The sequence below is a fragment of the Cygnus atratus genome, chromosome 8 (genome assembly GCF_013377495.2).
Source record: "Cygnus atratus isolate AKBS03 ecotype Queensland, Australia chromosome 8, CAtr_DNAZoo_HiC_assembly, whole genome shotgun sequence".
NCBI classification, from domain to species: domain Eukaryota; kingdom Metazoa; phylum Chordata; class Aves; order Anseriformes; family Anatidae; genus Cygnus; species Cygnus atratus.
Genome location: NC_066369.1, coordinates 17,391,151 through 17,406,007, shown reverse-complemented (window position 1 = coordinate 17,406,007; position 14,857 = coordinate 17,391,151). Strand labels below are relative to the sequence as shown.

Here is a 14,857-nt window from a genome sequence, read left to right as displayed (position 1 = left end):
TGGGGCACAGCCCGGGCCAGCCCCACCGCCGCGAAGCCGAGATGGCGCCGGGCCCTGCTGCCCAGCCCGGGAGAGGGGGGCCCTCCGTGGGCAGAGCCGCCCGGGGAGGAGGGAGCCCGGCCGGCGCCCGCCTCGCCCTCCCACGCCCGCGGCTCCGGCATGGACGGCGGGGCCGCGGCGGGGCCCGCGCTGCTGCTGCTGGCGCTGGCGGCGGCGGGGGAGGCGGCGGCGGTGCTGCGGGACGGTGGCTACGAGGGGCTGCTGGCCGCCGTGCACCCCCGGCTGCCGGAGGACGGCCGGCTCCTCGCCCGCCTGCAGGTAAGGCGGCGGCCCCCGAGGCGACAGGCCCGCGGCTGCCTTGGTCCCGTGCTGGTGGTCACCGCCCGGTGCCCCCCGGCCCCGGGGGGGAACGGTCCCGACGCGTCCCTTTAGCCGCCACCAACCTCGATGGCTCATTTTGCCGGTCTCCAGAGAGGCAGCCCTAGCGTTTATGTCATCCTCGACGGTGAATGAGCGCTTCTAAAGCGGCCCTGAGATGCCTGAATGCGAGGTCTTGCAGAAATGGGACGATGGGATGATAGGATCGTTGCGCTGACTTGATCAGATCGCTGAGCTCTTTTCTTTAATGTTTGCTGGCAAATGCCGTAGTCAGGACCAATCGCAGAACGAACATACTGCTTAATCCAGTCAGCCTGGTTTTTTTCCATTGTTTATTTGCCAGGACATGATCACTGAGGCTTCTTCGTATTTGTTCAATGCTACAAGAGGAAGGGTCCATTTCAGGAGCGTGAAGATTCTGATACCTCCGACATGGAAAGACAAGAGTTATGAGAAACCAAAACACGAGACCTATGAAAAGGTAAGGCTCAACACCTGATGCAGGGAATAGAGCACACTAAAAAAATCTTTTAAACATTTATTCGTGTACCCAAATGTACGCTAACTGTTAAAAAGTGATGTGAACAACCATCCACATGAGAATGCCCTTAAGAACAGGCAAAATCATGATCTAGGAACCACCGGTAGTAAATCCACAAGTAATGAGCATGTTAAAGTAACAACACAGAGCTGTACCATCCTTTTGGTTTTAAATGAGAAACAAGAGAGTGCTGAACTGCAAGAAGCTCCATGTTAAATCTGTCATAGTCCATAAACACAGTCCTTTGCAGGCTGTTTAATTATATTGGAAACCTGGCCTGCAACTGGACTGAATACCCTTGGTCTGAATATCCTGTCTGCTCTGAATATCCTTGTTGTTACTCAGTTTTGTTTCTCTACTTGTTTTCACATTTATGACAAGTCAAGGACTTTTGCTTGTGAGTTCCAGTGTTTTGCTTTGTTGTGGTTTTGGTTTGCTTTTTTTTTTTTCCCCTCTTGCTTTCTTAACCTATCATCCCTCTAATAACTCCTGGCTGGCAGTTGTGCTGATGACAGCAGCAATACTTGTCTAGGTGGAGTTTCAGACTTATTAGGGAAGGTCCGTCTCAAAAGCCAAGGAAATCCAAAAGAGCAAAGTCAGCTTGTTGCTACAGAGGTCGAAAAAGAAGCGGAGACTAGTTCATAATGGTTAGTTTTCTCCGTTTATTCCAAACTTTGTGTAGCTGGAATCCAGGAAATGGGATGCACATTAATCTGTGTTTTAGCTACACGCATGGCCACTGGTACTTATGACCAGCTCCACAAGTAAGAGATATTTGCAGCAGATATTACAATATATTTTCTCACTAGGTTGTGTAATAATATCAACAAATCCTTATGAAAATGTATTGGTTGTCAGAAAGAAGACTTTCCACTTGAAAGGCCCTTGGAAATTGGACCTGTCCTTGTGTTTACACCTGCAAAAACATGTAGATGTGGATTCTTCCTCATTTGCTGTTTTTAAATGAAAAGAAGCTAGCTCTGTAAAAGATGTGCTATAGATTTGTAGGCATACTGCAGGTGGATACAGGAGACCTCAGCAAAAAAAGTGCATAGAACTGTCTGTTTTGACTTTAAAGATGATCAGTCCCTTAATTTGATTAGTTTAAGGCTGATCATCATTGAAATAAACTGAATAGCATATTTGGATTTTATATTCTAAATTAAATTAACATTGGAACTTGCAAAGAGGAGTATTTTATGTTCCTTCTCTCTGTGATGTTTCCTGCCAAGAATTTTAAGCTAATACATGAAATAGCAGTACAGAAAGGAAAAGCATGGCTATGTGCAAGAAAAGAAACACCCCTTTCAAGATCACTGGGCTTCTGGTGAAAGGGCTTGCTTGGCTCTATTTTATTACTGTAGTCAGAAGTATTTTTTTCTAAGAAATGTGTCTCATGTGTGAAAAGCTTTAATGAAGGAATAAATACAGTAGTCTCCCACTTCAGGCTTTCATTATGCTGCAGGGAAGTCTGTCCATAATCTGCTGTTAGTCTGCTAAAAGCATCTGCTGTTCTGCTGTGGCAGAAGGTAGGAGCTCTGTTATGGGCTGGGTGGTATTACATTGGATCATGTACAACAGCAGAATACTTCTATCATTACTCAAGTTACTTTTTGTGTAATTTCAGGCAGATGTCATAGTGGCAGATCCTTATTGGAAATACGGTGATGATCCATACACCCTACAACATGAAGCGTGTGGAAAAATGGGAAAATATATTCATTTCACACCTAACTTCCTACTAAATGATTATTTGACGGACATCTATGGCTCACGGGGTAAATTCCTTAAAGAATTTACTTCTCCAACTTGCCTTTAGCAGTGTTGAACAAAAGACAGAAGAATCCTGAAAACTACATTGCATCACCCTTTCCTGTACGTTTCCTGCACATGTCTCAGTAGCATGTGCTGCTGTGCAAAATCTGTGCTAACTGCATAAAGATAGCCTTTGTTCCTAATCCCACACTAGTGTGGTTAATGGAAAATGAAGTTCTGGTTTGTTGAGGTTAGTTCCACTTCCAACATCAAATTTTTAATTATAATTTGATGCATGTTTTACTCTCATGTAAGTGTATATTAAAAAGTATTGCTGTTTTGTCATACACTCCTAGAGTCTGAATTCAAGCTCAAACAAGTGATGATAAAAGAAGCCAATTTTAAGTGATGTAAAATCTAAGACTTTCAAATTATGTTATTTGAAGTTAGTCACACTTAGGCACAGATGTAAATTGCTTGATATTAAAACTGTGTACGGCTGATTGTTGCTGGAAAGGTGCTGGTCAGGAAGTCCCTGCTGTGGCGTTGCTGATTAGTTCTGCAGGCAGTGGCTGACTCCCGTTACAACGTCTGCCCTTCTGTCCTCCCTCTAGGCAGAGCCTTTGTGCATGAGTGGGCCCACCTTCGATGGGGGGTGTTTGATGAGTATGACACTGACAGACCTTTCTATGTCACCGGGAAGAATCAGGTTAAAGTTACAAGGTAATTCAGCATTTTTTCCTTCTACAAGCCCTTTCTGGTGCACTTCAGAAAGCTGCCTGATCTTTTTCTATGAACTCTTGAGGCATTCCTATTTCTTTTAGCCCTTATTTTATCAATCATTAAATATTTTTCTTGGTTATGAATAGAGCACATGATTTTCTCTGCATTCATCTTTCCACATTTCTGTCATTGATGGACTGGCAGTGTTGGTGAGCATTATATTTTTCTGAACTGACAGTGGAGACTTAACCACTTCCAAGCTCTGCTCCTGGAGACGAATTGGTGCTTGTACAGAAATCCTTCTTCCCGTGCTATTTGTCTGTTCAAGCTTTTCTGCCACTTCCCACCTCTCCCTTCTCCGGGTACATTGCAGATATTGGACTTTCCGATTAAGCTTCTCAGTCTCTCTTCTTCAAACAACTTTTTTCATCTTTGCTACAGCACATATTCACCCCACACACTCACCAGTGCAGGAATGCCTGACTCTACCTGTTTTTCCTTGCTGTCCATACGGCCAAAGGGACACTGAGAAACAAAGTTTTATTATAGCACATTTAACCTGGTAGCTCACCGAGATGGTGCCTGTGCCTATGGTACATCAGCAAGCCATTTACAGACGTTTTCTAGGATACAGAAGCATTTGGAAGAGGTGGCTGCTGGATGAATAAGATTACTTCTGCAGTTGTAAACTTTACATCTGTAGCTGTAATATTTCTACTTATTCAAGAGGATGATGTGATGGAAAGGTAAAACAAAAAAAAAAAGATTTTTCTTCATGTCGCATCACATATATCTTTTCACAGTGATAACTTATACAGGAGGTGTGCAGAATATACTGCAAACATCATTAATGTCAGCACTATATTCAGGTAGGATTTTTAAGTGGAAATGTATTCTGTTTTATCCTTAGGTGTTCCTCTGATCTTACTGGCATCTATGTCTGTGAAAAAAATTCCTGCACTGACGGTAGTTGTGTCATTAATAAGCTATCAGGGCTTTTTAAGGAAGGATGTGCATTTATTCCTGAGAGAAATCAAACTGCAGTATCATCAATAATGTATATGCAAAGTTTATCATCTGTAAGTACAAACATATAAGAATAGATTTCCTTCAATGAAACATACTGTTATAAAACTTCATATATCCTCCTTTTAGAAAAGCTAACTTTTTTTTCAACTTTTATGTAAGCAAATTAACTGCAACGCATACTGTTAATAATGTGGAACGAAGTTTACTGTCAGCTGATGTCTCAACTATACAAGAAAATCAGCACTAATGGTTTTCCATTGCTATATTTATTCGTTACTGTGTTGTTGATTACTTCTGATTTTTGTCTACTTGTTTTTCATTTTAGGTGGCTGAATTCTGTAATGAGCATAACCATAACAGAGAAGCACCCAATCTTCAGAATCGAATGTGTGACTACAGAAGCACGTGGGAAGTAATTAAAAACTCTACAGATTTTGAAAATAATCCTCCATTGACCAACAGCAGCCTCGTTACTCCTCCCTCCTTCTCATTGCTGCAGAAGAGAGACAGAGTCATCTGTTTAGTTCTTGATGTTTCCAAGACTATAGCTGGGGTAAAATCTTTATCAGATGTATTACATTGCACATTTTACTTTTTTTGTCTTGTGTTTTCAGAAACTGTATTCATCTAAAAGTAGTCTCCATGCAGAGATGGAAAAATCTGGCTACAGACGCAAGGAATCAGTTTGACAGTGACAGAATTTGGGATTGTCTTTTCTTTTGAGGCAGAGGAGTCAAAATCAACATGAATGAGGCCGGGACGGTGATGCTGGTTACTGGCCAGTTGACTGTCAGTGATGAGGTTTTGAGATAAATAAAGGACGCTGCATGTTATAGTCTTAAGTATTTAGGCTGGGTAGCCTGGAACATGAGAAAGATGGACGTGAGCTGGAAGGGTAGGGAAAAAAGATGAAGGAACAAAAAAAATTCCAGAAGAGAGGGATCTGAAAGTCTGAAGACAACCAGTGCTCAACAGTGAGTGGGCTAAGCATTTGATTAGTTTAAGGCTGATCTTCATTGAAATAAAGTGAATAGCATATTTGGATTTTGTATTCTAAATTAAATTAACGTTGGAACTTGCAAAAGGGAATATTTCATGTTCCTTGTCTTTGTGAAGTTTTCTGCCGAGAATTTTTAGCTATTAGTTTATAATTTGCAGCATTCATTATTATTCCACATGCTTACAGGTCTGTTTGTTTTTAAACTTCTTTTATATGTAGGGTAGCTGGATCAATAGATTGCATCAAGCAGCAGAACTGTATTTGCTGCAAATTGTGGAAGAAAACTCTTACGTTGGTATTGTCACATTCAGTGACAGAGGAGAGATCAAAACTCATGTGCTCCAGATAGTCAGCGATGATGCACGGAAACAGCTTGCTTCATACCTACCTACAGCTCCAGGGACGGACAGAGCAAACGTCTGTGCAGGCCTGCAGCTGGCGCATGAGGTGAAGCATCGCTTCTGTTCACACCTTTGGTGTAGACGGTTTGTTCTTTTCAGTTATGAGGATTTCTGTGTCTAGGCTACATCAAGTGTTTTCTACTGATTATTATGTAGTTTTTGAAAAGAACCTGTGTGGCTTTCCTGTAAACCTATCAATGTATCATCTACTAATAATTAAAAACATAATAGCCAAACTCTTTTAAAATAATGTTATGTGATTGTTGCAATAGGCTTAATGATACATTTAAAACTATCATGTTATATATTCTTAAACTTTGCAATTTTAGCCATTACAAATTTTATGAGCTATATAAGCTTTATCTTCTGCTTTTTTTATATTTTGCTTTCTAAATTATTCTTAAAACCTAGGCTGGCACACTCAGCATTTCTGCATCCTTTAAAGAAGATTTTGTTTGTTAACTTCAACTTCTGTTTCTCTAAAATCACATTTCTTTTGGTCTTGTTTTGCAATATAAATTCATTAACATGCTCTTATTATTGCATCTTTAAGCCCAGTATATTAAGGAGAATTTTTTCCTGCTTTGGTTTACTTCTGCCTGCTGAGTACTGCAACTGTTCAGCAAATGCCTCATGTGAAATGTATTCATCCTGCCCCCAGGATGGGTCACCGCCTCTCTGAATTTGTCAGAGAAATGAAGCAGAAATTTGGGAGCAGCGATGTTTTTTCTTGTCTGAGTTTAATTGACTTTCTGCATTCTGGAGCCTGTAGTCTCAGCCTTCTGCTAGGAGAAGGGAAGTAAAAGAGGTGCTTCAAGAAAGGAAAGTAAAAGAGGTGCTTACTGCATGGCTACTTGTCAAGTACCCATTTGCAGCATATTCTTATTTTAGTCCCTTTCATTTCTATACCTTATTGTGATATAAAACTTTCATGATATTCATTCTGATACAATTTCTTTAAAGATAGTGTCAAAATTAATTGCAGTGTAGATGATATGATATTTATAGCTTCTGCTAATGCTTGTTCTTCTACCATCAGGTCATTAGGAAGAAAGAAGGAAATCTGTATGGATCTGAAATTATATTGGTAACAGGTGGACAAGACAATAGTACGAGCAGGTGTTTTTCTGAAATGATTAACAGTGGATTGATCATCCATACCATTACTGTTGGGTCCTCAGCTGCTAAGGAAATCGAACACTTCTCCAAAGAGACAGGTAAGTATAGGAACAAACCATGACTCTGGTCTTGAAAGTGTTCAACTCAGGTATGTCTAGTAAAGCTGGCATATGTGTAAATTTATGTGAAACTGGGAACCTGACAATATATTTCTGTTTGGAACAATCTCAAGCAGTAAGTCTCAGACACAATTTCTTTCTCAGAAAACACCAAAGAAAAGTGGCCTTACTGTGACTTGGAGTAAGACTCATTATGAAGTCCTGCTTCCACTCAAAGGTGATAGCAGAGCCACAGATCTAAAAAGAGATTGAAAGCCAATGGTACTGGCAACTAGACTAAGCAGAGAAAATCTAGGTTCCAGATTTTAATAGGTAATAGTGTAGTAACATCAGTGAAAATTCAGCACCTAAATAACTTACTTTTGCCAGAGACACTGGATGAAGAATACAGCTTTTATTCTTGCACATAGACACTTATAAAAAGCTGTCCCTGAGTGTCTGTGTTGGAAATGGCCTTCATTCATGCAGGTAGCCTTGACAGGTCTTCAGCTTGGTAAGTTGTGCTACTTGTTTAAAAATGTGGTATTGTTATTGCAACATTACCAGGATATTTTCTTAAAGCAATGTAAAATTATTCCATATAAAGTAATTTCAGAGTAGTAAACTCCCTTTATCATTCCGATTCAAGAGTCATTTTGAAGCTGCTGGGAAAACTCTGATGAAGAAGATGGTCAAAGGCCATGGTTAAGGGAGGTGGCTGTCCTCCCTCCCTGACAGTTCTGTGACCTGTGGTACATCTTGCGAACCTGATGTAGTTATTGTATCATGTATAATATGTAATAGCTAAATTTGTAATCAACTGTGCTGTTTCAGGAGGGCTGAAGTATTTTGTTCCTGAAAGACTGGACTTCAGTGACTTACTGGATGTTTTCACTGGCATTTTGTCTGGAACTGGAGATACTTTCAATCAATCTGTTCAGGTTTGTCATATGAGCACAGTTAATATTTCTGCTTCCCATTTTTTTTAGATAAAATCAAAATGTAGCAAATTTATCTAGGTGTCCTACTTCCTCTTTTCAGGTGACCACTTGTCCATCCTGGTGTATAGTCCTCTATTTGCAGGTTGAGCAAAGTGTTGAGAGACAATATAGTTCTGTTTAACTCCTTTTGTATAATCTGGAAAACTGTAGAAAGTTCCCTCAGATTCTACAGTGCGCTAGAGTATATCAAGCTTTTTCTCTGCAGTTTACAGAGGTAATTGTCACCCCACACAAGGTATGGAATGTCATCTGATAATTTGATCCTCCAAGGAAGTCATGAGGGCAAAGATTTGTCTCCATCAGGAATTTTATTTATTGCTATTTTTTTCCTCATGGAAGAGCATGTAGATGGAACTTTAAACTCATAAATCAGTCTTCTTCAGTGTCACGTTCTGTAACAGCAGTATTGCTTTTGAACTGGGAAAGTGGCAATATCCCACATAGCTATATGTTTCTGGAATTCCACCCAGCAGAAATGTAACATGAAAAGAAGGCCACTGGGCCTAATTTTTCTGTCATTTCTGTGATTCCATGGAACTGTCACTAAATTCTGCCGTTTTGTATTTGAAGGGGAGAATAAAGTCCCCATTTATTATAACAGATTAATATTGGTGTGTGTTTTCATTTCTTTTCAAGTCTATCAGGTCTGATATTTAAAGTGGTAGAATAAGTCCTTCTTTGTCAGAACACATGATTTTCAAAACTGACAGAATAATTTTGTTTTTGATAGGTCGAAAGTGCTAGTGAAAGTATTGGAGGGTACAAGCAACTCAGGAGGGCAGTGACTATTGATAGCACCGTGGGAAGAGAAACCTGCTTTGTAGCCACCTGGCAAGCTGCTGAACCACCTGAGATCAATCTGGTTGATCCCAATGGGAAAAGCTACACCAGCAAGGACTTTGTCTTTGATTCAGTTTTCCATGTAGCACGTCTCCAGATTCCAGGAACTGCAGAGGTACAACTTATCGTCTTTTTTTGCCTTTTAGCAATGGGAGGAACATCCTGACTCTGCATTGCTTCAATTCTAATAAAGTTATGTTAAGAAAAATCATTTAATAACATGAGATAGAATGGCTCTGCTACACTATGTTAGTATGACTGCTGTTGTGTGCCAAACAGAAACATCTTCTGTGTTCAAGAGCACTATCTGAAGGTGTTTGTTTTTTTTTATTACTTCACACTTGGTTTACATCTTAATTGCAAGTTTCTGAGTACTATCAGTAGCCAGTAGACGAATCTTCCGTCTTGTTACTATTCTAGCATTACAAGTGTGTGGTTTTTCTTTTTAACTTCATAATTCATTTAAAATTACTGCATTGTTTGTAGAAACGTCTTCCCATCATTAAAATTCTGAAAACTTTTTTTTTCCCCATAAAAATTAATCCTTAATTTCTTAATTAGTCCACAGAAGCTAAGAAACTAAATCGAATCTGATGCTTGTGGTCTTACACGGAATAGTTGCCAAACAATTGGCAAAAGACAGAGGACAGCTGGAAAACACTTCTTCATTCTGAGTTGCATTTATGAGTGTTCCCACTGACAGAAACAAAGCTACTTGAAGGATGTTACTTAGTCTAAGTAGGCTGTCAGAATTTAAATAAGTGTAAATTAAATTATCCAAAAGTGAGTTATTTCATTTGAAAATATTTGGTTGTTGTTTTTTCAGACAGGAGAGTGGACATACACACTGACAAATGTTCACCTGGCTCCTCAAGTTCTAACAATGACAGTAACTTCTCGAGCAGCAAATTCTACTATACCTCCTGTGGCTGTGAAAACCCATATGAGTAAAGATATAAATTACTATCCCAGTGCAATGGTTGTCTATGTACAGGTTAGTCATGGCTTTTCCCCTGTTCTTGGAGCAAGCGTGACTGCTGTCATCAGTCCAGAGAATGGAGATCCCATTTCCTTGGAACTTCTGGACAATGGAGCAGGTAAAAAGACTCTAGGAATATAAATTCAAAAATATCTAGAAAATGAAATTAAAGGACTCCCCTAAGTGCTACCTTCACTGAATACTGTATGATACAATGCATTGAGACCGAGTTTCCAAGGTTCTGTGGTAACACACAAGAGTGCAACAAACAGTTGGTGGCGTTTCTTGATACACTTTGATTCAGAAAAGGATTTATGTGCATAAATTAAATACACAGACATGTTCCAGTAATCAGAATTGCACTGTGTGCATAAGCTACCAGTTGTCATTCAAGCTGATCAAAATGAATGATGTTCATCACATTGGAAGATGAGGTCTTTAAAGCTCAGTAACTTAAGAAGCTGTTAGCAGAGTCAAGTATGACCACTTACAGGCAGAAATTGCAGGCCCTATGCTTTACTCCCTCTTACAGTTGTCAAGCAAAGGTGTAAATACCCAAAGGAGTTTGGATTTAGTAATATTTTAACTCATGCATTTGCTTTGCAGAAATTATTCTGGTTACTTCAGCATGCTGCAAGGCAACAGTCTTACATGCAGTCTATCATATTGGTAGAAAGGATTTTATACAGAGTAGGTAGTTATGAAATCACTTTATTGAAGTAGCTCCAAAAGTTACCAAAGTGTTTTTTCTATATTAAATTTCACAACTGAAAACGATCAGAAGTAGTAACGAATACTCTCTGGTTTGTGCCACCATAGGAGTAAGTCCATGAATGAGAAGTGCATTTCAGGAATGTACACCGAGCACTTTGGAGGTGAAGGTCCAGCCACCCCATTTCCCCTGAATTCCCAGGTGGTTTCCCAGATCCCAGCTCAGGGGCCCAAGTGTAACAACTTGTGAAATAATAGATGATTTTCCTAAGTTAGCTTTTTCTTCAGTTAACATGCCATACAAAGAGGTATCTTAACTTCAGATCATTGTCTTCTTGAAGTTTTAACATACAACCAAATGCAGAGGATCTGCACAGGTCTCATATCAGAGGAGAATTTACCTATTATTCTTACATTCTAGTTTCTGTATGTGAATCTAGAAAGCGTAAATAAGCACATCCATTTTCGTTTCATGTTAATTTATGTCATTTTTCTGTTTAGGTTCTGACATTGTTAAGAATGATGGCATATATTCCAAGTACTTGTTTTCTTTCCCTGGCAATGGCAGATACAGCCTGAAAGCTCATGTCCAAGCTAACAGGACTATTGTGCCACAAACTGCAATGCTGTGGAGTCATGCCATGTATATACCAGGTTACGTAGAAAATGGTAAGGTAAAGCAATGCAGAGAAAATGATATAGCTATCTATTCCAGCACCTGAATACATCACATCCCTTCACAAATACTAGGAGTAGGCATTAGAACAACAACAGCCCAGCTAGGAGATGTTCAGTTATGATGGCATTAACACAAAAAGAGTCTGTATACCCCAGAATATTGAAAATATACCTCAAACAACTATAATGGGGCAGTACCTATGTAGTACAGATAGACAGGATTTGTGTTTTGTTAGTGAAAAGACTAACCATAGGTTTATTAAATAATAATGACCATTATTAGTTATATTCAGTCATCCTAAATTAAGAACTGTTACAGTATTAGGATATTAAACTCTCCTGTAATTATTTTATAACAAGCAACAGTTACTGCAATTTCATATTAGCTTTCTTAGTAATTAGCACTCTTGAAACTGTAAAGAAACAGTTACTGCACTAGAAATGATTGTACATAATTGAGGCTTATAGATTTTTCAGATTTAAAACAGTATAAATGAGGTGACATTCAGGTTACTTGCAGAGTACAATAATATGCAAGAAGTTAAGACTGATGAGCATTTTTAATGCTGTAGGTAAACTCAAGATGAACCCATCAAGACCCCCAGTTATTAAAAGTGATATCCAAGTCAGAAGAGGAGGTTTCCGTAGAACAGCTGTGGGAGGATCCTTCATAATATCTGCAGTTCCGATGGGACCTCATGCTGATGTGTTTCCACCGTGTAAAATTATTGACCTTGTGGCCAGAATAGAAGATGATAAGGTCATTCTATCATGGACCGCACCAGGAAATGATTTTGACAAAGGCCAAGGTATGTTTGTAGCTTGCCATTCTGCTTCCTACCCAAAGTGAAAGATCTGTAATGGAGTTTACTCTCACTGACACTAGTGGGAATTTTCTTATAAACTATGGTGGTTCTAGGGCTTTATTCGTGCTCTGCTCTTGCAAAGATTTTAAATGGAATTAGACGATAAGCTTTCTGAGAGTTTCAAAATCAGTGCTGGTGATTTTGATGGAAGGCTTACTTTTACTAAGTTGTAGTTTTCTGCTACTCATGGAAGGTAGACATTACTCTGTACACGTAAAGAAAAAGTGTAAATAAACATCAGATTTGGTCAAGTAGGAATTTTACTTCACTTACTGTTATGTCAAAGTTGGTGAAGTCAGAAATACTGACAGACTTCAGTGTGGGCTCATGATGACCACCATCACTTCTTTATTTCAATGCTGTGCTGTGAGAAATTGAATCATTCAAGCGCTTAGTTTAGGTAACAAGTTTTCGCAGATCTATCCGTCATGCTGCATTAATTTTTTATGGTGCTGAACTGACTTTTGGAAGTGTTTTGAAAAGAGAGTATTTGGAAAGAGATCAGAAGTTTGAATGATAGCTAACGCACAGGTGACAATATCTTTTAATATTTGTATTTTCAGCTGCAAGTTATGAAATCAGAATAAGTGAGAGTCCTCTGGAACTAAGGGACAGATTCTATAACACCGCTTTAGTGAATACTTCCACTCTATCACCTCAGCGTGCTGGCTGCAAAGAAATATTTGCATTTAAACCAGAAGCTTTTACAACAGGAAACATAACCATAACTTACGTTGCGATGCGTGCCGTTGATGACGTTTTTCTTCACTCTGAGCTGTCTAATATTGCACAAGCAGTAAAGTTTGTTCCCCCAATGGTGTATCCCACTTCTAACATGGAGTTTAGTTTTTCAACAATATTGTTGCTAGTCTTTGGATTACTAACAGTAGCGTGTCTTACAGTAAGCACAACCCTTTGCTTAGTAAAGAAAAAGAAGAAAAAGACACTTTCAGAAAATGCAGCTAAGTTGCTTTAACATAAGGTGTCAGAGCTTGTTAGAGCTCCAGATATTTAAAAATATTTAACTGCTTTGACTTGGAAAAGTAAATATCCTACAATAAACAGAATAAATAAGTAATCACATTCCAGATATTGAAGTGATTTGTTAGCCATATCATGCTGTCTATGAATTTGATAACAGAAGGCTTGGTTACAGTAAAACAAGTCGTATGCTGATAGCTTGTACCACAGAGATGCAATATCTGTCTATGAACTTACATGTGTGCTGTGCAATGTCCTAGTCTATTCTTATTGTGTGGTGAAAACGTTGTAATTAAATTGAGAGAGATACTGAAGACAGTGTGCCTTATTTAAAAACAGAAAACAAGAAAAGCAAAACAAAGCAGTATGAGTTCCTGCAGTTCTCATTTACATTTATGTAAGCACATGTGCCATTCAGCTTCCAGGTGTGGTGGGGAATTCCACAGGAAGAAGATCGGAGGCTGAGGGCGCTTAGTTGAGAAACTTCTCTGTTGAGGCAGAAATAACCTTTGTCCTGACCCTACAGAAGGCAAAATAGTGTTTACTGCAAACCAGAGCAGACAAGGGAAGGAGCACAAGAGGTACACACAAAGCCTATCGGGCACACTCTCTGCTTTCAAGTCTGAAGTGTCACATTAAGGGTGTTTGGAGGGAAACTGTGCCAGTGTACAAGTGTTTCCAGTATGTTTCTTCTACTCATCACTTGTATCCTTAAACCACAGAGCTGAATCTCTTGGTTGTTAGCTGCTACTAAAGGAAACAGTTGCATTAGAATTGGATTAGCCCTGTTGATGCTGCTCGGCCAGGGTTCAGAAGGCTGAAAAGTGCTGATTATCAACGCTTGGGATTGCTTTGAGTTTACTATGTCCTTCAAGGATCTCTTTTGATCCTATAAACACATTAAAATTTTTCTTTTATTTTTAACTACATCTGTGCGTATGAATATATATGAGTGTGTGTATTGTGCATGCAATGTGTGGGGTTACATTTGTTTCCTGTAACATGAAATCTCAAATGTAATGATTATCTTGCTGTAAAACCATGTATAAAGATAAGGCAGTGCAATATTTTATGGCTGGAGTCTGGGTCAATTTGTTCTTCACTACCTGGAAGAAAAAGAATTGAGGAAACTTCTAGAATGTCTCCTCTATGTAAAGTCAAATTTGCATTGTTTCCTTGAAATGAATTGGATACTGAATTAAATACAATAAAGTCAGCCAGATTCTGTATTGCTAAAATGATCTTTTCCTCAAAGAATACAAAAGTGTACACAGCATTTCAGGAGAGATTCGGGAGATTGTCACATTGCTAAAATTTGACATTTACATGTCATCACCACCATCTCCTTATTGCACCTCTGTGAGGTGACAGCTGCTGCTGCTGCTGCACCCCAGGAGCAGCCAATTTTGTAGCAGCTGCAGGTGGAAATAAATGGGCTCTGCTGAGAAGCAGCCTATGGCAGCAGCGAGATTGCTGTTTGGTGCTTTAGCTCCTCAGCAGTAATGCAGATTGGAAAGAGCAAAAGCGCAAAGGAAAAGGAAGGGCAGGGAAAGGAGTTTGGGGACAGGAAGGACCCTTGTCACAATCTTTCCAGAGTGAAAAACTGAGGGCTCTTCTGAGAACTCTGAGTTCTCTCTCAGTGACTTCTCCCAGTGAGGTCTCCCTCTGTGAAAGAGACAGGATGGTGTAAAGGGAATAGGCATGAAGCCACTGGAGCTAGGTAGCCCTCTTGCCTGCTCCTGATCCTTATGGAGTGG

At 39.6% G+C, this 14,857-nt stretch overlaps 1 protein-coding gene across 1 annotated transcript; it reads left to right on the top strand.

Moving 5' to 3' along the window:
• The first annotated feature begins 159 nt into the window (after positions 1–159).
• On the top strand, positions 160–13,134 carry LOC118243428 (calcium-activated chloride channel regulator 2-like). Its single transcript, XM_035537453.2, is given in 14 exon segments — positions 160–318; positions 722–859; positions 2,547–2,697; positions 3,289–3,397; positions 4,308–4,476; positions 4,752–4,979; positions 5,646–5,873; positions 6,867–7,044; positions 7,879–7,985; positions 8,776–9,000; positions 9,712–9,982; positions 11,077–11,244; positions 11,826–12,062; positions 12,683–13,134. Coding segments are annotated over 14 exon segments (2,820 nt in total).
• Positions 13,135–14,857: the final 1,723 nt, after the last annotated feature.